The sequence below is a fragment of the Lagenorhynchus albirostris genome, chromosome 6 (assembly GCF_949774975.1).
Source record: "Lagenorhynchus albirostris chromosome 6, mLagAlb1.1, whole genome shotgun sequence".
Classification (NCBI taxonomy): Eukaryota; Metazoa; Chordata; class Mammalia; order Artiodactyla; family Delphinidae; genus Lagenorhynchus; species Lagenorhynchus albirostris.
The window spans coordinates 4401359-4421728 of NC_083100.1; the positions used below are offsets into that span (position 1 = coordinate 4401359).

Sequence of the window (20370 nt, forward strand, 5' to 3'; positions counted from 1 at the left end):
ACGCTTGAGGATTACCAAGTTTTAGAGCATTCTGATACTCTATATTTGATATTAAAACTTCACAGGATTTCATTTTCATTTGTTTGAGTCCCTCAAGGTTGTCCTTAGGCTGTTCAGTTCATTTTCAGTTGCTAGCATGTCCGATAAGCCAGCTTTTACTATATCAAAGTGTACGCGGAGCAAGGACTGTCCGGTACTTGGGGCTAGATGTTAGCTCTGCCCCTGCTTTCAGGGGAGATGGTTACACATGAGCAGCCGCTCATAGAAATGGTTCCTTTTCCATCTCCTCCTAACAGCCCCAGGGAGGAAGTGATGGCAGCAGGGTTTCCTCTCCCAGCCACATGGACCCCACGCTGCGCAAGTTAGGACATCCCGCCCCCACTTTCGTCCCTTGCTTGTCCTGAAGGAATCCATGGAGAGAGAAGTTTGGGGAGCTGGGAGGCGAGAAGAAGAAGGAGGGTGGGGAATAAAGAGCGAGCATTAAGCTACTTAATAGAGCGCCTCATACACGCTAAATGCTCCATGTCTTGTGTCATTGGATTTAATCTTCACGGCAGCCCAGTGAAGAGTTCATTCTCATCCCCATTTTACAGATAAAGAAACTGGGGCTCTGAAAGGTTAAGTAACTTGCCCAAGGCCACCGAGATCGAGTGGCTGAGCAGAGTTCAAACCTAGACCCTTCTCTTCCTGACCCTCCTGCACTATTTTTATTAAGGTAAAATTTACATACAGTGACAGGCACAGATCTGAAATATGCATATTAAGTGTGAAGTTTGAAGAAACGGATACAAATGTGTCACCGCCATTCTCATGTGCTTTCTGGTCCTCGTATAGCTTCTTTTCTGAAATGTCTGTCCAAGTCATTTGCCTGCTTTTCCCTGGGCTGCTGCTCTTGAGATTCGGAAGAGTTCTTTATGTACTCTGGATCCAAGTTCTTTGTGGGACACACATATGGCAAATGTTTCCTCTCATTCTCTGACTTGCTTTTTCGTTTTCTATTTTTTTTTGTTGTTTACTTGTCCTATCAGTTACTGAGAGGGGGTATTAAAACCTCCACCTATGGGGGATTCCCTGGTGGCGCGGTGGTTGGGAGTCCGCCTGCCGATGCCGGGGACGCGGGTTCGTGCCCCGGTCCGGGAGGATCCCGCGTGCCGTGAAGCGGCTGGGCCTGTGGGCCGTGGCCGCTGGGCCTGCGCGTCCGGAGCCTGTGCTCCGCAGTGGGAGAGCCACAGCAGTGAGAGGCCCGCGTATCGCAAAAACAAAAAAAACAAAAAACAAACAAACAAAAAAAAAACAAAAAAAAAAACCTCCACCTATGATTGTGGAATTCTTTTTTCTCCTTTTAGTCCTGTTGGGTTTTGCCTCACATATGCTGAAGCTCTGGTATGCACGAGATGTATCCACACTTAGAATGTTATGTCTTCCTGATGGGTTATTTTATCATTATGAAATGTCCCTTTTTGTCTCTAATAATACTCCTTATCTTGAAGTCTACCCAGTCTGATATTAATGGTGCCACATCAACTTTCTTTATACTCTTTTATTTTCAATGTCTTTAGAGTTAAAATGCCTTTTTGTGGATAGCACATACTTGAGTCTTGCTTTCTTATCCAATCTGACAATATCTACCATTGAATTGGAGCATTTGCTCCCTTTACAATTATTCACATGGTTGAGTTAGGTCTCCCGTTTTGCTGTGTGTTCTCCATTTGTCCCACTTATTTATTTCTCCTTCTTTGGGGTAAAGTCAGTACTTTTTATTATTTTATTTGAATTACTCAATTGTCTTTTTAGCAATGACTCTTATTTTTCAGTGACTGCTCTACAAATTACAGTAGTCTTTTTTTTTTTTTTTTTTTTTTTTTGCGGTACACGGGCCTCTCACTGCTGTGGCCTCTCCCGTTGCGGAGCACAGGCTCCAGACGCGCAGGCTCAGCGGCCATGGCTCACGGGCCCAGCCACTCTGCGGCATGTGGGATCTTCCCACACCGGGGCATGAACCCGTGTCCCCTGCATCGGCAGGCGGACTCTCAACCACTGCGCCACCAGGGAAGCCCCAATAGTCATTTTTAACGTAACACAGCATTAATATTGTACTATTTTCCTTAAAATGTGAGAATCTTACAATATAATCCATTTATTATCCCTTGTCCTTTGTGATTTTATCATACATTTTACATCTAGAAATGTTGTCAACAATACAATAGAGTGTTATTATTTTTGCATTGAATAGTCATTTGTCTTTTAAAGAAATTCAGCAGAAAAATTTAATATTTTATACTTACCCACACATTTACCATTTTCAGTGCTTTTCATTCCTTTCTGCCAATCCAGGTTTCCATTTGGTGTCATTTCTCTTTCAGCTGCAGAACTTCTTTTACATTTCTTTCAGTGCAGGTCTGCTGGCAACACATTTTCTCAGCTTTCATTTTATTTTTAAATGTTTTTACATTGCCTCCATTTTTGAAGGATATTTTTGATGGATATAGAATTCTGGGTTGACACATTTTTCTTTCAGCACTTTAAAGATGTTATTACATTGTCTCTGTAACTCCATTATTTCTGATGAAAAGTTGTCAAAAATTCAAATTATTGATCTCCTGTGTGTAATGTGTCAATATTCTCTGAATGGTTATAAGATTTTCTCTCTATCTTTGTTTTCATTCATTTGGCTATAATGTGTCTAGATATTTTTGTTTGTTCTTTGTACTTTAACTACTTGTGGCTCACTGTGCTCATTGAAACTGTAAATATATGTTTTAAGCCAAATTTGGGAAATTTGAGCCATTATTTACTCAAATATTTTTTCTGCCCCACTTTCTCGCCTCTCCTTCTGAGATATATATATATATTTGACTGCTTCATATTGTTCCACAAGTCACTGAGGTTCTGTCTCTCTAGTTTCCACATTGGATAATTTCTATTAATCTACATTCAAGTTTACCTACCCTTTCTTCTACTATCTCCAATCTGCTATTAAACCTATCTCGTGGATTATTTTTTTGTGTTTCTGATACTTTGCTTTGCAGTTCTAGGATTTAAATTTGCTTATTCTTATAGATCTCTATTTCTCTGTTGTAATTCTCCATCTGTTCATTCAATGTAGCTATCTTTTCTTTTAAGTCCTTGAACTCAGTGGTTGCCTTAGAGTCCTTATCTGCTAATTCCAATACTGTGTCATCTTGCGGTTTGTTTCTATTTGTTTTTTCTTGTCTATGTGTCACATGTTTCTGTTTCTTCATATGATTGATCATTTTTTATTGTACATTACACATTGTGGACGATATTGTGCTGACTCTGAAGCATGCTAGGCTTGGTTCTATCAGGCAGTTAAGTTGCTGGCTGATCAGCTTGAACTTGCAGAGGTTTTGTTTTCTGTTTTGTTAGTGTGGGTGTATTTTGAGTTCGCCCTTAGTCCTGGAACCTTGTCTTTACTTTGAGGTCTAAAAGGACAGCTTGACGTGTTTACCAAGCTCTTTTAACTTGGCAGAAGCTAAGGTATGTGCTCAGTTAGTTTAGTTTTCCAGCTGTTGCTTTCCACTGAGCTTGTTGGAATCTTCCCCCATGCATGCACACTTGCAGGGTTACCCAAGAATTTGAAGATGAGCTGGAATTTGAAGCCCAGCAACCTGACTTGTGACCTCTGTGTACTTAACCACCAAGCTCAAAGCACTAAGTTCTTCAGAGGTAAAGTAAGAGAAACCCATCCTCTTGCCCAAAAGAACACCTAAATGCACTCATTCTAAATGCTGAATTTTGTTGACATTGTCAGGTAACCAACAGAAGCACATGAGTATAAAAATATTGGCATTTCGTGAGCATCTATATATCACAGACCTTACACTTCTCTCTGTTTTAACTCATTCACTCCTCACAACAACCTTATGAGGTGGGCAATATTGTTATTCCCATTTTGCTGATAAGAAAACTGAGGTACAGAGCATTTACGTGATTTTCCTGGGTTGCAGTGCCGTGATGTGAGCCTGGTCAGTCTAGATGCAGAGGCTCCAGGTCTAACAGCTGCATTATTCAGCCTCTGAATTAAGCCGCTCGTCTCCAGCCACCAAATGGCTCAATTGCTCAGACTCCAGGACAGAGCCAAGGACATGATCATGATGTTCTCACTCTCAAGAAATTATTTGCTCGTGCCACTGAGAGGTTTGTCTTGATATCAGACGAGCTATCTTTGTATTAATTAGAATCACTGCAGACTGACATTATGTGGACCACAAAATGCTGGATGTCAGATTATCAAAATGTGGAACAGTACATGCATCCGCCTAGACCACTCCACGTCGGAGGACCTGACACACACCTCATTTACTGTGTATATAGCCGATTAATGAAAGACCAAGAGGTCTCTGGAGTGAAAGTCATTCATTTAAAGATCACGTACAGTGAGCCTCTGTGTCCTGGCAGGACTGACGGAGCAGCTATCTGCATTGCAAAGAGGTATTTGCCTTTAATTAACCAAAGGAAAGAGGGATTTTATGGCTGTGCTGGTGAATCAGGGGCGGGAAGCTCCAGTGCGGTCCTGTTATGTGGGCCGGGGCCGCAGCAGCTTGAAGGCAGCAAAATATGGATCTGAGGCGTTTGCTGGAGAAGGTGAAATAACAGAAGGGCCCGATTACTCATCACGTCTTCTTATAAAGAATTCCTCTGACTGAATTAATCTCGGCAGAGCAAAGAATGCAACGCGTAGGAAGCATCGTAATTTCGCTTCTGGCCGGAGGCGTCTGCTTTGCCCGCAACACCCTGTGCACGTGAAAACACGCTGGCGAAACGAGTTTCTGATCTGTTTCCCAAGCACAAGTTCAAATCTGTCTTGTTCTCATTATTTTGGGAGGGTTCCTTTATTTTACACACGATAACTCCAATGCATTCCTTTAAGAAATGCCTTTACCGTACCGGTTCACAAATGTTATTTAAAATTCTCTCTTCCAGCAAAGCTATATGTGGAAAGGAATATACATCTATTTAGCTAGGAAATATTAGAAATGCATCTAACAATTAAGAGACGCGGGATAAATGATTAATATTTAATAGGTGTTTTACAGACTAAAGAAGTTATCAAGGCAGGATGCCAGCCTCCTCAGGTGTTTATGACGGTCAGGCAGGGGATGGAGAAGCGGGGAGGACTCGTTGTCTGGCCAGAAGTTTTATATACACTTTCCCTTTTAATTGCCCCAATCCCTGATAGGCAGGAATTCATGTCTCCATTTTACAGACCAGAAAACTGAGGCTCAGGGTGCTTAATTCAACCAAAAATATAAGAGAACTAAGGGGCTGGCATCTGGATTTAAGCCCAGATCTGACTCCAAAGCCATCACCTGGCCCCCAGCTGGCCTCTGAGAGAGTGAAGGCTGTGTCGTGCCCGGCCCTGTGGAAGCTGGGCCGAGCGCAAGGCCATTCCTGGGCCAGAGTGTCAGCGTACCCTTTTCAGCATGAGACATTTCAGCGTGAGAAGGTGAAGAAACTGGAGGCTGTAGCGTCCCGTTGGCAGCTCCCGCGGCACCCCACGCCCTCCTGATTTCCCCCTTCGCTGACCCTCCAGACCGCCCATGAGCAGGCGGAGGGGAGGCCAGCAGCACCGGAGAGCAGGACAGAGCAGAGCGTCCTAATCCTGAGCTCTGGGTCCTGGGGGAGATGGTCCCTCCCTCCCTGGGTTCCTGGCTTCCTCCCTTTCCTCCTTTGTCAGAGGTCCGGCCACTGAGGGCTGGACTCAGAGGAAGACCTAAGAGAGCAGGGCTAACGAGGCCGCCCAGCCGGTGTCTGGGCCACGTGGCCCGTAGTGGCCGGCGAATCCGGACAAAAGAGCTGAGATGCTGCTCGTGCCTCAGCGCCACCCACCAGGGCTCCGTGCTGGGCTCCCAGCCAACGGCCGATGGCAGCTGGCCAAGGGATTTTGCCCAGATGTGCTGGTGTAAACAGCTGGCCCAGGAATCAGCAGATGGGGAGCCCAGCCAGTTACATCTCTGTAGCTCGTGGAGACTTACACTCCTGGTTAATAACCCAGACAAAGACATCGTGGCTGTTCGAGGATGATCTTCAAAAAACAACACACAGATGTACAATAAATGTAATAAATATGTTAGTCACCCTTTTCAAGGTGAAATTCAGTAAGGGTAAAGCAAAGACCTACACCTGGCCCCCCAAAACAGAGCTGCTCAAATGATAGGGGGGGGAGAGGAGAGGGAAACAGAGAAACAGAATTTAGCCACTTTCGTGCAGCATCAGGTGTGGCAATACAGGAACTGGGGGCTGCTGCCCATGAGCCCTCAGTGGGCTGCTCTCAGAGAGGTGGGTCCCCTCCCGCTGGGTCGTGTAGACAGTTTCAGGTTGAAGAAGGGAACGCACGTAGGCAGCAAAACCTTTTTTTTTACTACAGACTTTCCATTTTACAGCGGTTTTAGGTTCATAGCAAAACTGAGCCGCAGTCAGAGCATCCACACGTCCCCACAGAAGATGGGCAGCTGGGTTGGGGGGAAGGGCGCGTCCCAACCCCGGATGATCCGGGCGCCATCTGCAGTGAGGTGTGTGGAAACGCGCTGTGGGCTGTAAGGCACGTGAGCGTGGCTGCGTGTGCTCTTGTTCTGTGGTGGGTAATGGGAACGGGGTCAATGTCACAGGCATTAAAGAATTTTTAACCAGCTTGGAAACGCTTAGAGCGGGGAGTGCCCTAAATGTGGCTAAAAGGTGCATGGGGAAGGTGAGCATGGCCTTGCACCCCGGCGTTAACCCCTGTGCTTCCCAAAGTTGGCACAGAGTCAGGGCGGGTGGGCGTGAATCCATTAGTTCTAATGGATTAGCTGGGAGTCGGCTGGGAAGAGGGGGTCCCAGGGGAAAGTCTGGGTGATCTGTAAGCCTGACACCTGTCACCATCCAGGCACCATCCCCTCGAATTCCACCTGATAATCAGCAATGGTATCAGTGGCTTCCTGGCACCAGCGCTGACCTGGTTCCCCCATGTCACCTGTCCCAGTCCATCAGCTGTGCCTCCCTCCTGGTCCTCTCCTCTGCCTCAGTTCACCTTCCTTTCTCTACAGGGTCAGCCCAGCCGGGCTCCTGACTCTTTAATCCACTTCTCCTCTTCCTGTGATTGTCATTCGCGGCTTATCCCAGCTCACACCCAGCAAGGACTTGAAGTAACTCCTACAATCACATAAAAGATAATGCAAGGAAATAGAAAGTTTGAAAATATCATTTGTAAATAATGGAAATAGAGAACAAAATGTCTTCACATATTAAACGGAAACAGAATCCGAGTGACTATAGTTCAGAAAGCTAAGCCCCGCCCCCCGCCCCCAGTAACCGCCCCCGAGCTCCTTCCCAGCATGGCAGCACCTCGCTGACGGCTGCCTGACTGCCTAGCAGCTCCCATTCAGACCCAGGAGGCCACACACTCTGCAGGCCGGGATCATGTTTCCCAGACATCCCTGCCTGTCACCACAGATGCTCAGCAAAATCTGTGTGGGTTGGATGGATGGAAGGGCGGACGGACGGATGGAGAGGCGGATGGATGGTCCTTTTCAGTTTGGTAAACTAAGACACAACCACTGAAAAACGGAGCTGGGTTTTCCTGGGGTTCTCTATGGCAAACAAAATAGGACCCTTTCAGAAAGAACTCGCAAAGCTTCCAGGGGTCATTTGGGCAGATCTAATTAGTAATTCAAGCGTGCCAAACACAAACTGGTTTCCATTGTTGGGCCATTATATCCCAACCAAGAGAATCTAATTCCGATGGCGGATGCTTAACAGCATTTCTTTGGCGAACACAAAAGATCAAATCCATAAAACTCACGTGGATGGAGAAGTAACTGTTTGCTAGCCCTTCCCAGAACTTGAAAAAGCACGTTTTGGTTGAAACGCATCTTTATTCCGGAATTGATATTCAATAGGACTGCAGAGCCCTCTACTGGCGGCTGAAACAAACTATCTCCTGTAACTTCTGGAAAGTTCCATTACGAATTAATTACATTTAATTGCCCGTGACCTCAAACTATCTGTGGGTAATTTAAATAAAGCCTTTTTGTTGCTAAGCGAAAATTAAAATAGCAAAGGCTACCATTTTTCATTAACAAATTGCCAAAGAGTTTTTTATGGTTAATACTTGTTGAGAAGAGAGTAGAAAAACAGATCCACTTATTTGTGGCTGGAGAGAGTGTGAACAGAGGGCCTCCGGGAGGGCAGGTGGACCACACGGGTGAGGACGTGAAGAGCTGGCAGGCCCTCCGACCGACTAGCTTCATGGACCCAAAAGTGCCCATCTAAGCGCTGTTTGGTTTAGCAAGAAGGCGGAAAGCCATCCAAATGTTAAAAAAACAGGGGTTAGATCGATAAATGATGAGACCCCTTGCTAAAATGATGTTGGAGAAATAAATTTCTTATGAAGTGAACAAGAATATAAAGCAGTGTGTGAAGAACAGTCTTGTGCTTGCAAGTTTCGATACTGAGGAAGGTCTGTAGAGACAGGAAAGGTCTGATGAGCTGTCCCCAGTGGAGGGGGCAGAGGGTGTTTATGCCTGTCTGAATATGTATTCCGAAACTTTTACTAACCAGCGCTGCTTGTGCATGACAATAAGAAAGGGCTGAATTTCCGGGGCACTGTTTTCAAAGCTCAGCCTTGCTTGCCTGGTGCCCCCGTGGATGTGCCTTGACTCTCCAGCACCTGCCTGGCCCACAGGCATCCTTCCCCTCCCCGTGGCTGTGAAGCAGGGAAGGCGTCTCCCCCGAAGGTCATCCTCTCCCACCTTACCTCCCCACCCAATGCCATCTCTAAACTCTGCCAGTGTTTCCTGTCTCTGTCCCATGCACTCCTCAGCTCCCTGTCCCCTGGCTTCTGTCCCCTCCACACCCTGCCAAGGCCACCAGTGACCTCCTGGTTGCCAGACCCTTGGGCCAGCACTGGCTGCCGTCGTCCACCCCTCACTGCCCTCCACCGTCCCTGGGCTGCAGGACAGCTCCCTCTTCCGTGCCCCTTTGTTCTCTCTGGGGCTTCTCTTCCTTCTCTCCTCCATCAACGTCTTCACCCTTGGTCCCCGCTCCGCAGCCCTGGTCTGGCTTCCTCCCCTCTCCCCCTTTCCTTGGGAATCCCCTCCATCCATTCCCATGGCTCTGCTGCCATCTTCAGAGCCCTTTCCAGCCCCCCACCTCCCTCCTGCCCCCCAGACCCATCAGTCCTCCCGCCTGGATGTCCAGCTGCCCTCGGGCTCCCCTGGCCTAACCTGACCTCATCCGTTCATCCCTCATCTAGTCCCCTGTTTGGATTCCTGGGCCATCGTCCTCCTATTCTCCAGGCCTCGCAGCGTTGGAGACCCCCTGCTTCCTCATCCCTCCCCCAACCATCACCAGGTCTGGCAGATCCTAAATGCCCCTCCTGTCCGTTTCCTGCCCTCCCCGCCACTCCTCTGCTCCAGGTCTCACCTCCTCTTCCTCCAACAGCCTCCGAACCCTCTCCCTGCCTCCAGCCTCACCTCTCACCATGCCATCTGCACACACACACCCATCTCTTTCCCAGTCTCCGGGGAACAGTCATGCTTCACACCCCACCAGGGGGATTTTTCTCTAACACAACCAGCATCAAAGGTCACGATTCAAGACCCTTACAGACTCTCCACAGCTTCCAGGGTAGAAGCAAACTCTGTAGCACGGCCAAGGACTTTGTGACGCCTTCCAGAATGACCCCGAGCAGCCCCATTCGGGCACACCTAGCCCCGCACCTTGGCTCCTGTCCTGAGCATGGCAGATGCATCCCCTTCTCCAGGCTCTGGGACCTTCTGGAAACCATTGGAAGGTCTGTCTCCTTTAACCCTCATCTGCAGTCTCCATTTCTACTTACCCTCCTCATCTACTTCTCCCTCTTTCTGTCATCGGTGGTCCTTGCTGACAGCCCATTTTCCTTGTGCCCCCCTCCCAGCTACACATCTGCCCTCCCCTTCTGTCGGTGGGGACCCCTTGAAGTCAGGGACCCCAGCACCTACCCCAGTGCCCGGCACATCAAAGCCCCTCTATCAATGTTGTGAATGAAAAATGCGAGAATGGTTTTCATTCTACACGCTGGACCCAAAATAATAAAACCAGACTTTCTTCCGCCTGACAGCCTTTCAACTATTTGAAATCAGCTCACTTGCCCCCTTGAGTCTTCTTTTCCCCGAGGAAAAGAGCCTCGGCTCCTTCCATTCTTCCTGGTGGGAGAGGTGTTCGGCCTGGGAGGGCCCAGCCTTCTGTACCCCTCTTCTCTGCCCAGAACTGACCAAGGTCACCAGAGGTCCCCTGACCAGGCACGCCACCGAGGAAGGTCAGGGAAATAGAGATTCATGCTCTGGAGGACAAGACAGTGATGGTCTTAGAGCCCTTCTTCCTGTTAGAGGGAAAGGTGATAGAGGAGGACACGGGCCAAGGGTGAGGAGATGCTCTGGAATAGGCATCTTCTCTCCATGGCAACGTGGGAGCCCGCCGCCTGGATGATGGTGCTGGTCTGGGGGTGTCGGGCCGACCCAGGGCTTACTCTGCGCTCCACGTTTCTCTGTGCCGGGGGAGGAGGGGGTTTTACTGACTTCTTTCTCTGCCTCGGCACCTTATGTATAAAGGGGAGTCAGGTGGGGCGCCCTTGCCTCCGCGTGGGGTACATGGAAAGGGAGTAGCAGTGCTGTCCTAGATCTCAAGGCAATTTGCAAATGACCATTCTTTGTATTGTTAACATCAAAGAACTCGCTTGGGAAATGTTTTCTGCTCATTTGATAATGACTGAGCCCTTCCAAACCATGTGGCCACCCAGGTCCTCTGCACAGCCCTGGGAACCCCAGAGCAGGTGACCGTCCCGAGGAAGGAATTCCTTCACAGGTGCATGTTAGAAACACAGGAAGTGCGGAATTCCCCCACCACCGCTCAGAGGGAGCACTCAAGTTCAGGGAGCAATCCATAGCGTTCCCATTCAATGGAATGGTGCGGCCAGGTTTTCAGAACAACTTGAAATAAGGTGCGAGAAATAAGACTGGTGCTTTCAAAGTTATCCCAAACTAATAAGATGCCTGTGTTTCAAGTCCATCTATGTAGCTTGCCTTGTTAAAAGCGGAAAGAGAAAAGGAATGCTGGAATACTTGGTACTCACATCTGCAATTTCCATTAAGAACAGCTGGATCTAGAGAAAAGAGGCACACAGATAAGAGCCATGGAAGATCCGGTGTTTGCCAGGTGGACACAGGAGAGGCCGGTCTGCTGCCTCGGTGAGCGCACGAGTTAGCCTGAGACAGGAGACAGCTGTTTATGAGAAAACTGTGTTTCCATTGGTTTCCGTTCTAAAGCTAGGATTTTCAAGAGGGATTGAAAAGAATAAGGTTTTTGCCTTTGTTATTATAACGTATCTTTGTTCAGAGAAGCTGAAAACCTTTTATGTAAAGTATCTCACTTTCTTATTTTCTTTGGGGGCTGGAAGTAGGGAAGCTCTTGACTTAAACCCCAAATAGCTTTTAGTGGTACAGTGGTTCCTTGGAGCTGCCCCTCTGACCCTTGAGTGGGCCCCGCTGACTGCAGTGCATAAGACGGCTGGAAAGAAGTTGGGGGTTAAAGTCAGGAGCTGAGAGAATGGATGCACTGATGTGGTTGAAAGAGATTAGGAGGGGGGACGGATAGACTTGAGGATGGTTAGACATGGGAGGTGGGGCAAGGGAGGATGCTCGAGCATCTGGCTGGAGGAAGTGAGAGGACCCGAGGACGTGGCCACGCCCCCAGCACAGACCCGGCAGCCATCCATCAGCCTGGCCTCGCAGCCTGCTTCTGCCACTTTCTAGCTGTGTGACCTTGGACAGGTCATGTAGTGTCTTTGAGCCTCGGTTTCTCCATCTGTAAACAGGGATGATAATAACGCTACCTGCTACATAAGGGCTGTAGTGAGCTCAAATGAGTTATCACAGGTGACATCCTCCGAGCAGAGGAAGTGCTGGTCTGTGCTGGCCCTAATCTTGTGTGTGATGCCCTGTACAATGCGTGTGGCCCGGGCCTGTCTCGCTCGCTATTTTCATTGCTCCACGCCAAGCTGCCTCGGGTACTGGGATTGAAACTTGTAATTCTGAATTCTTAAACTCTGTGGCTCAGGGCCTAAAGAATAACGCTGACCAAAGAGTGGTTGTCTGGTACCGTTTCCTCTCTGAACGTCCTGGCATCCCGGCGTGTGTGGGACTGGAATACGGCCAGCCCGGGGGTCGGATTGGCACGGGGAGCAAGCTGAATCCACTTTTGTCTTTGAACATGCATAATCTGCTTCCCTTGGTACGTAGCGCCGGCGGAAACAGACTCAGCCAGTGTTCCCGGCGATTTTTCCATCATTTATTAAATGTCTGCCTTGGTTTAGGAATCATATCTGCTGCCTTAATGATGTTTAAAGAAATATAAAAATAGGAGTACGTAACACTGTATTCGCTGTGGCTGGAGACCACTTTTATCTGTCACCATTTTGCACAAAGCACAAATTGTTGCAAAAATACCCGAACTCTGCTCTCATGGGGGCGCTTTGAAGAGATTGTTAGGTGTGTGGCAATTACTCACGGGCCCACGGTAAGTCCCAGCGCTGTCACGAAGCCCCGCTCGCCCTGGAGGGGCTCAGAGCCACCTTCCAGACGAAACCACGGCCGCAAAGGCGCAGCCACACGGGGACGAACAAATGGCATCACGGGGGCCCTGGTGCTAAAACAGCTTTTCTCGAAATGAGCAAACTTGAATCAACCTGGGAGCGGGGCGTAGGCTGTAATTAAAAGTCCTGGCCCAATTCCCTTCGTTTGCAGGAGAAAACTATTGGTTTATTTCAAGCCAAACTGAGTCGAGGCTCGGGGTCCAGGAGCAGAACGCACAGACACCCAGCGCATCCTGACCACAGGTGGAAGAGGGCCGGGCAGCGCCCCCATCCCGCGGTGAAGGAGGCTACAGGCCGTATGCGCAGTGCAGCCCCGCGAGCCCCCTCCACCCCACGCCAGCCGTCCCCGAGCCAACACAGCGGGCCGCTGAGTCCTGCTGTTGCCGGGGGTCAAGTGTGCACCCCAGAGGGAAATGCATTTACAACCCACCATTTCTCCTTGCAGGTGGCCCGCCAGCTCCAGCCCTCCGTGGTGTGGATTGGAGACACCGAGAAAACCTTCTACAAAAAAGTCCCCAACGCCGAAAAGAAGGTGAGGGCTTCTCATTTCTTAACGTGGCCCTTTCCCTCCTACAAAGGGGCCCCGTACCAGGGACTACCTCGTTTTTTCAACACGGTCTTGCTTTTTCAAGGGAGGAAGGAAACGGAGGGGCAGCCGTCTCTCTGCCCTAAGCACTTGACTGCATTTGAAAGGATCCAGTGTCTGATTTTATGAGGCATAATTTAGAAGAAATGAAAAAAAGTATGGAAAAGGGGGGAGGGGAGCGTTAAACCCAAACCTACCGATTCAGGGGTAAGAAACAATTGAGAGAACTGTACTCAGTTACAGCAAATGGCACACACAGGAGTTATTATTAGGATTTCCTATTGTTCATTATAATAAATAGCAAAAGGCCTGCAATTTATGAACAAAGACCGTCCGTAGAACTGCCAAGCGCCCCACATTGGGTGTCCCCGGGGAGTCTTCTGTCAATTGCTTCCTTCCTCCTTTTCTCTCCTTTCAATGGCTCCCCTCCCCCGCACTTCCCCCGGCAAATCACCAGCAAATTTCCCACAAGTTAAAAAAAATTTGCAGATACACATGATTGTTATTCCACATCAATTTGCACCAAAGCAAATAGTGGTTAACTGTGAATTTCTGATTAAATTCATAAGGATTTTAATCACTTTTGCTCCTTATGTATTATACATCATTTTTAGCAGGTAGAGATGATTTGGATAAAGAATGAAAGCTGAATCTTTTCTTCCCCAAATGAGCCTTGATTGCCCTGTCATTTTAGAAACTCTTAAGAGGGTTCATTTATTATTTAATCTGGGAATCTGGTAGGTAGCTCCCTCTGCTGGCGAAGTTGCTACGTTAAAAAAAAGTCCACATACAGTAAAGCAACTATACTCCAATGAAAATTAATTTTTAAAAAATAACAAAATAGGGCTTCCCTGGTGGTGCAGTGGTTGAGAGTCCGCCTACCGATGCAGGGGACACGGGTTCGTGCCCCGGTCCGGGAAGATCCCATGTGCCGCGGAGCGGCTGGGCCCGTGAGCCATGGCCGCCGAGCCTGCGCGTCCGGAGCCTGGGCTCCGCAACGGGAGAGGCCACAACAGTGAGAGGCCCACGTACCACAAAAAAAAAAAATAACAAATAACAAAATAAAATAAATCCTTTAAAAGGCCACATACATGCGAACTTGAAGGCAGCAGTTACCACGGTCAATCTAAAGAGAGATGCAAGGCAGCGTTTAATCCAGGTGTCACACACTTCACGTCACCAGAAGCTTTGTCTCATGAATGGGCGAGGGCTCTCGCACTGGACATCAGCCTGGAGAATGAGAATTCAGGAGACGTATGTTCCCGGCCTGCTTTGCCCTTCACCTTAGTTGGCTGTGTGTCCCTGAGCAAGTAATTTAACCTCTCTGAGCTTCCACTTCCTTAATTAAAGGGCTCCAGAGAGAATAGCCTCTGAGTTCGTGAAGCCCCTCTCGAATTCTCTCCCGTGACCCCCTCGAGCTGTCGGTTTGTCGCCAACAATTACGTCTGCTCGTCTGTACCCCTCAGTGGGTCGAGAGTAAGAGGGATGGACACACCCGTTTGAGAGAGCCAGAGGGGCCCTGGGGGAAGGGCTGGCGGGCTCTGAGGGAGCGTCAGGCAGGAAGCGAGATGTGAGTTCAGTAGATGCCCCCCCAAGGGGAGTCACTGTGAAAGAGCAGGGAGCCGGCAAAGGAGAGACTCCAGAACCCTCCCCTGAACAGGCCCTGCCTTGCTGATCCCGAGGGGTTCTCTCCAGCACAACCTGATTCCCACAGATATGGTCACCGACTAGTCTTACTCCTGCAGAAAATGAAGGCCTTTGGTGGTACAGTCTTTGCTGTGGACAAATCGGACATTTATTCTATCCACCTCTGCATTAGAAGAGTCTGTCATCCGTCCGGGGAATTAACTGCACTGAGGACTGAATCACAACCTGGGAAAACCCCAGGATGCCTGATGAATACAAGCAGAAGGGTCCCTGGGTCCCCAGATGTCCAGAGGCCGGCTGGGGGCCTGAGGCAGCCCAGGCACAGACAGAGCTGCAAGGGGCATGCCCACCCCTGCAGCAGTGCAGCGGCCCCAGCTCCAGTGCCCCGGCCAGGGGAAAGCACGGTGGGCAGGGAACCGCTGCCTGGGCATCCTTCAGCTCGACGTCCTGGGCCTGCCCCTCGGAGAGCAGGGCTGCAGGGTTCCTGCTGCCTTCCTGCCTCTGGGGCCAGTGCTGGGCCAGCTCTCCTCTCCTTCCCACCCCACCTCCAGCTTCTGACTCCTGTCCTTACCCAAGTCCCTCAGCCTCCAGGGCCTGGGGCAGTCATGAGCATTGGACGTCCATGCTCTGGAGGTGATCACCAAATTCCAAGGGCAGCAGCTGCATCCGCCAACGAGAGGCACCAGGAGGTAGCACGACCGGCTCCACGTTGCATCACCTGGCCATCCAGGAACCCGGCGTCCTTACTACCACCCAGCCCAGCCTCCGTCCCGAAGGCTCCCCCGATCCCCAAGGTGCTGAAACCTAGAGAAGAATGTCCACCTGCAGAGAAGCCACCACCTACAGCCACAGCACAGAGCACTCCCAGCGTCCGCCCAGGGCAGTGGAGGGATTCCAGGAACGCTCTTCGAAGAAACCTCTCACCCACAATGACTAGCTCCACCCTCGAGGCCTCCCCCTCTGGGCTCAGGCCCTTTAGGAGGTACAGTGTGGAGGCTCATGCAGGCATAAGGAGGGAGGCAACGGAGAAGGCCAGGTGGCAGCGAAGGCTCCTGGGTGCAGGTCCGGGCACCGGGACCCCTAGGGTTGCTGCCACAGGCAGAGGACGCCCAGGGGCACACGGTGTAGGTCAGGAAGCTCCTAGCACCCCGGGAGGGAGGCGGCCTTCTCCTGTTTTGCAGAAGAGGACAAAGGCCCGAGAGGGCGCACAGCTGGTCAAGTGCAGAGCTCAGACTCCGAGGCAGGACCCCTCTCCCTGCCTGGATGCGGCTGCAGTGTCAGCACCGGCTTCCCGTCGGACCCTCCTCGCTTCTGCTACACCCGCGTCCTCCCTCTTCCCCTCTTCAGCCCCCAGGCTACTTTAAACCACATCCTGAAGACTGCCCGAGGGGCCCTCAGGTCTTAGAGGCAAATGTGTCAGGCTCCAGAGTCCCCTGGACCCTGACCACCCCTGCCCCCCACGTTGTCCTCAACACCCAGCCCCCAGGGACCTGGCAGATGCCTGGACAGCGCCCTCTCCCTCCCCTCCCAGGAGGGCCCTCCTTTCCACCATCTGAGGCTGGAGCCTTGGTCAGCTGTTGGTGTTTGAGGCGAAGGCAGTAAGGAATGAGGCAAGACGGGCTGCTGATGCATTTTCTGCTCCGTCACCCTCATGACTCCATCTAGCAGGAGCCCTGCCCACGTGACAGTAGGGCCTCCACGAGGGAAGCGCTGGCTGGGTTGGAGCTGGCCGCAGAAAAGCAAATGGAAACTGCTGCATGGGTGTCAGACACTAATTGGAAATCGCCCCCAATAATAAGGTGGTGTGGGCTGGCAGGTCCAGCGGTGGGGGCGGCTGAGGAGGTTGCCAGGTGATGGGGAGGATGTTGGCTGACATGATGGATGAGCACACCAGTCTCATGCATAATGGACGCGGCTCTGAACCGGAACAGGGGTGGCCCAAGTGCAGAAGAGTGTTGGCTGAATATACTCACCTTTCATTTCCATCCCCTCCTAATGGGACTCGCCATCAGTGAAGATATCACTCTGGACGCGGCCCAGGATCAACATTTGTTATCCAAACAGGCTAATTAAGTTCAGTCATCCCTACCATTGTCAGGAGACACAGACAGCAATAGCATCTCCTGCCTCAGAACAGGCAGGACTGCACCACTGTCACCATGGCAACCAGGCTGCTGGGGATGGGCTCAGACCTTGCAAGCATGTGTCTGCCCCCACAGAGTAGTAGTCTCTAGTCTCACCAGGTTAACTGTGTGAGGTAGGGGTCAGTCCTTCTTCCACCGGTCTTTGGGCAGCTCCATGTGCACCGCACACACGCCCCAGTCGCCCCTACCACCTTGCATTATTCTCCGTCAAGCTTCTTAAAAGACTCTTCTCACCATCCCCGCTCACTCTTCAACCCACCACTGTCCACTCAATGCTCTGCAGCTCCATGGAAACTGCTCTCACAAATTTCTTTGAAATCCATTTTGCCAGCGGGCCCCAGCTTGTAAAAAAAGCTCTGTCCTCCCTCAGCCCCTGTAGCCTTCTCCTGGTCTCCTCGCACCCCGCCAACACTTTCTTCTGTGTCTCCTCCATGCACTTCCACCCACCCCTTAAATACACGGGTGCTCACTGAGATTCCATCTCAGGCCCACAGACCTTTTTGCTCTCCTCGCCCTCCTTGGGCACCAGCTTATCAAATCACCCGTAAGCCAACGAGTGCCCCCACTCCATCCCCAGCCCGCAGCTCTCCCCTGAGGCTCGGGTGCAGTCACCCGGCATCACCCACAATCACCCCTGGGATACCTCCCCCACGGTGCTGCCGACTCAGGCAGGGCCTGTCCAAACTCCTCCTCCATCACCACCTACCACATGACCCTGCCCCTCCTCTTGCCTTTTCAAAGGGTTACGTTTTTAGTATAACAACTTTTCATAAGAGAGCTTTGGATCCACCCTGGTAAAATGAATTCTGAATATCTCCAGACTCTCCAAGCCTTGTCTAAACGCAGTGGGTTTTTTCCTGGCACAGGTGTAGATACTCCTATAAGGAATATTCTTCCAGAATCTCAGCAGAGGTCCTTCCTCAGTGGCCTGAGGCCCAGAGGCAGCTCCTCAGAGATGAGCAACTGACGCCTTATCATCCAGTGCAGTGGAAACTGGGGGAGATTTTTACACCGTCATTTTCAGCCCCGTTGGCAATGTTGCTAGTTTCCTTCAAATCATAAAGCCCCCGTTTTTCTGACTCTCCCCTTTAGAAACCTTTCTCTTCAATAGGGCAGACCTAGCATTGATTTCCTACCAGCACTTATATTTCAAGCACTTGTCAGACAGACACATTATGCCGTATACTCCTCATGGCATCCCTCAGGTTAGGACCTATGATTATTCCCATTTCTCAGATGCAGGGACTAAGGCTCACAAAAGTTGAGTAACCTGCCCAAGGTCACACATCTTTTAAGAGCAGAACCAAGACTGAGATCAGATCTGTCTGACCCAAAGCCCGTGCACTGAACCATTTGCTACGTCATCTGCCTGTTATTGTGGAGTTCGTTCCTTGAGCTTTTCATTTTTGCACAGAGCCCGACCCCTGAGGGAAGTTCAGTAGCAAAGTCAAGCCCCACCAAACATGCCTCCCTATCCTAGGCCGCCCAGAGGCATGGGTCTGAGCAAAGGCAGGTTTCTGCAAAGACCTGGGGTAGGGGTTGGGGAGCTGCCCCTTCGAGAGCAGGTTTCCATCCTCATGCCCATTTCCGGGATTTCAGGGAGTCTCATTCTGGGTCATCCCTCTCCTGTGCTTTGCCCTCTTTTAAGCTCCTCTGTTGTCCCCAACCCCCATTCATGCTTCCTGGGTGGAGTCCTGCAGGGCCATTGTTCCCTCCTGATGGAGCCAGGCAGCCTCTGGACTTCTGTGAGGGCAGGAGGAAGGGATCAGAAGCTGCCTGGTGATCTGGCTTCAGGCCCAGCCTGTGAGATTTATTTTGCTGTAAAAATCCCATCTCTTTCTCTGCTGTGAGTTACATTACAAAACGTCCCTTTAAACTGAATCCAACAACACAGAAGAAGGATTAGACACCATGACCAAGTGGGATTTATCCCAGGCTTAACATCCAAAAATCAATTAATGTAATATACTATATCATTAAAAATAAAGGACAGAAACCACACCATCCTCTCAACAGATGCAGAAAAAGCATTTGACAAAATACAACACCCCTTCATGATTAAAAAAATAGAAAGAAAAGGAAACTTCCTCAGTCTAATAAAGGGCAACTACAAAAAAATCCACAGCTGACATCATCCTTAATGGTAAAAGACTGGATGTTTTCCCCTTAAGAGCATCTCTTCTATCCAACATTATATTGGAGGTTCTCACCAGGGCAATCAGGGAAGAAAATTAAGTAAGGCATCCATACTGAAAAGGAAGAAATACAACTATATTTGCAGATGACATGATCTTGTATACAGAAAATCCTAAGGAATTCACTAAAGCAGTATTAGAACTAATAAACTAGTTCGGCAAGGTCGCAGGATAGGATACAAGATCAATATACAAAAAGCAACATTTCTATACACTGGCAAGGAAAAGATTAAAATTAGAATTAAGAAAACAATTCCAATTATAATAACATCCAAAAAATCGGAATAAACTTAACAAAAGAAGTGCAAGACTTCTACTCTGAAGACTCTACTCAAAAGACGCTACTCTGAAGACTTCTACTCTGAAGACTACAAAACATTGTTGAAAGAAGTCAACGAAGACCTCGATAAATAGAAAGATACATCATATTCATGGATTGAAAAACTTACTGTTAAGATGGCAAGAATCCCCAAATTGATCTACAGGTTCAGCACAATCCCCATCAAAATTCCAGCGACCTTAGTTGCAGAAATTGACAAGCTGATCCTAAAATCCATATGGAAATTCAAAGGACCCAGAATAGCCAAAACAATCTTGAAAAAGAACGGAGTTGGAGAACTCACACTTCCCAGTTTCCAAACTTACCGTAAAGCTGCAGCAATCAGGACAGTGTGGTACTGGCCTAAGGAGAGACATACGGGCCAATGGAATAGAACTGGTCCAGAAATAAACCCTCACATTTACAAAAAAATTGACTTTTGGGACAGAAGCGCCAAGACAATTCAATGGAGAAAGAATAGCCTTTTCAACACGTGCTTCTAGGACAATTGGATTGCCACATGCAAAAGAATGAAGTTGGACCCCTACCTCACACGGTTAACCAACAATGCACCACAGACCTAAAAGCAAGAGCTAAAACTATGAAAGCCTTAGAAGAAAATAGAGACATAACTCTTTGTGACCTTGGATTAAGCAATGGTGTCTTGGATACAATATCAGGAGCACAAGCAACAGAAGAAGACTTAAACTGAACTCATCAAAACTGAAAACTTTTTGCTGTAAAAGACATCAACAAGAAAGTGAAAAGACGACTCAGAATGGGAGAAAATATTTGCAAGTCATTAATCTGACAAGGGACCTGTATCTAGAAAATATAAATGACTCTTACAG

The 20370-nt window shown here is 49.3% G+C and overlaps 1 protein-coding gene across 1 annotated transcript in view; it reads left to right on the forward strand.

Moving 5' to 3' along the window:
- Window positions 1-20370, forward strand: part of IQCA1 (IQ motif containing with AAA domain 1) — a 168876-nt gene that overhangs the window by 129324 nt on the left and 19182 nt on the right. The window contains exon 16 of the mRNA XM_060151211.1: window positions 13074-13160. Coding sequence (XP_060007194.1) covers window positions 13074-13160 — 87 coding nt within the window. The remainder of the gene's footprint in view (window positions 1-13073; window positions 13161-20370) is intronic.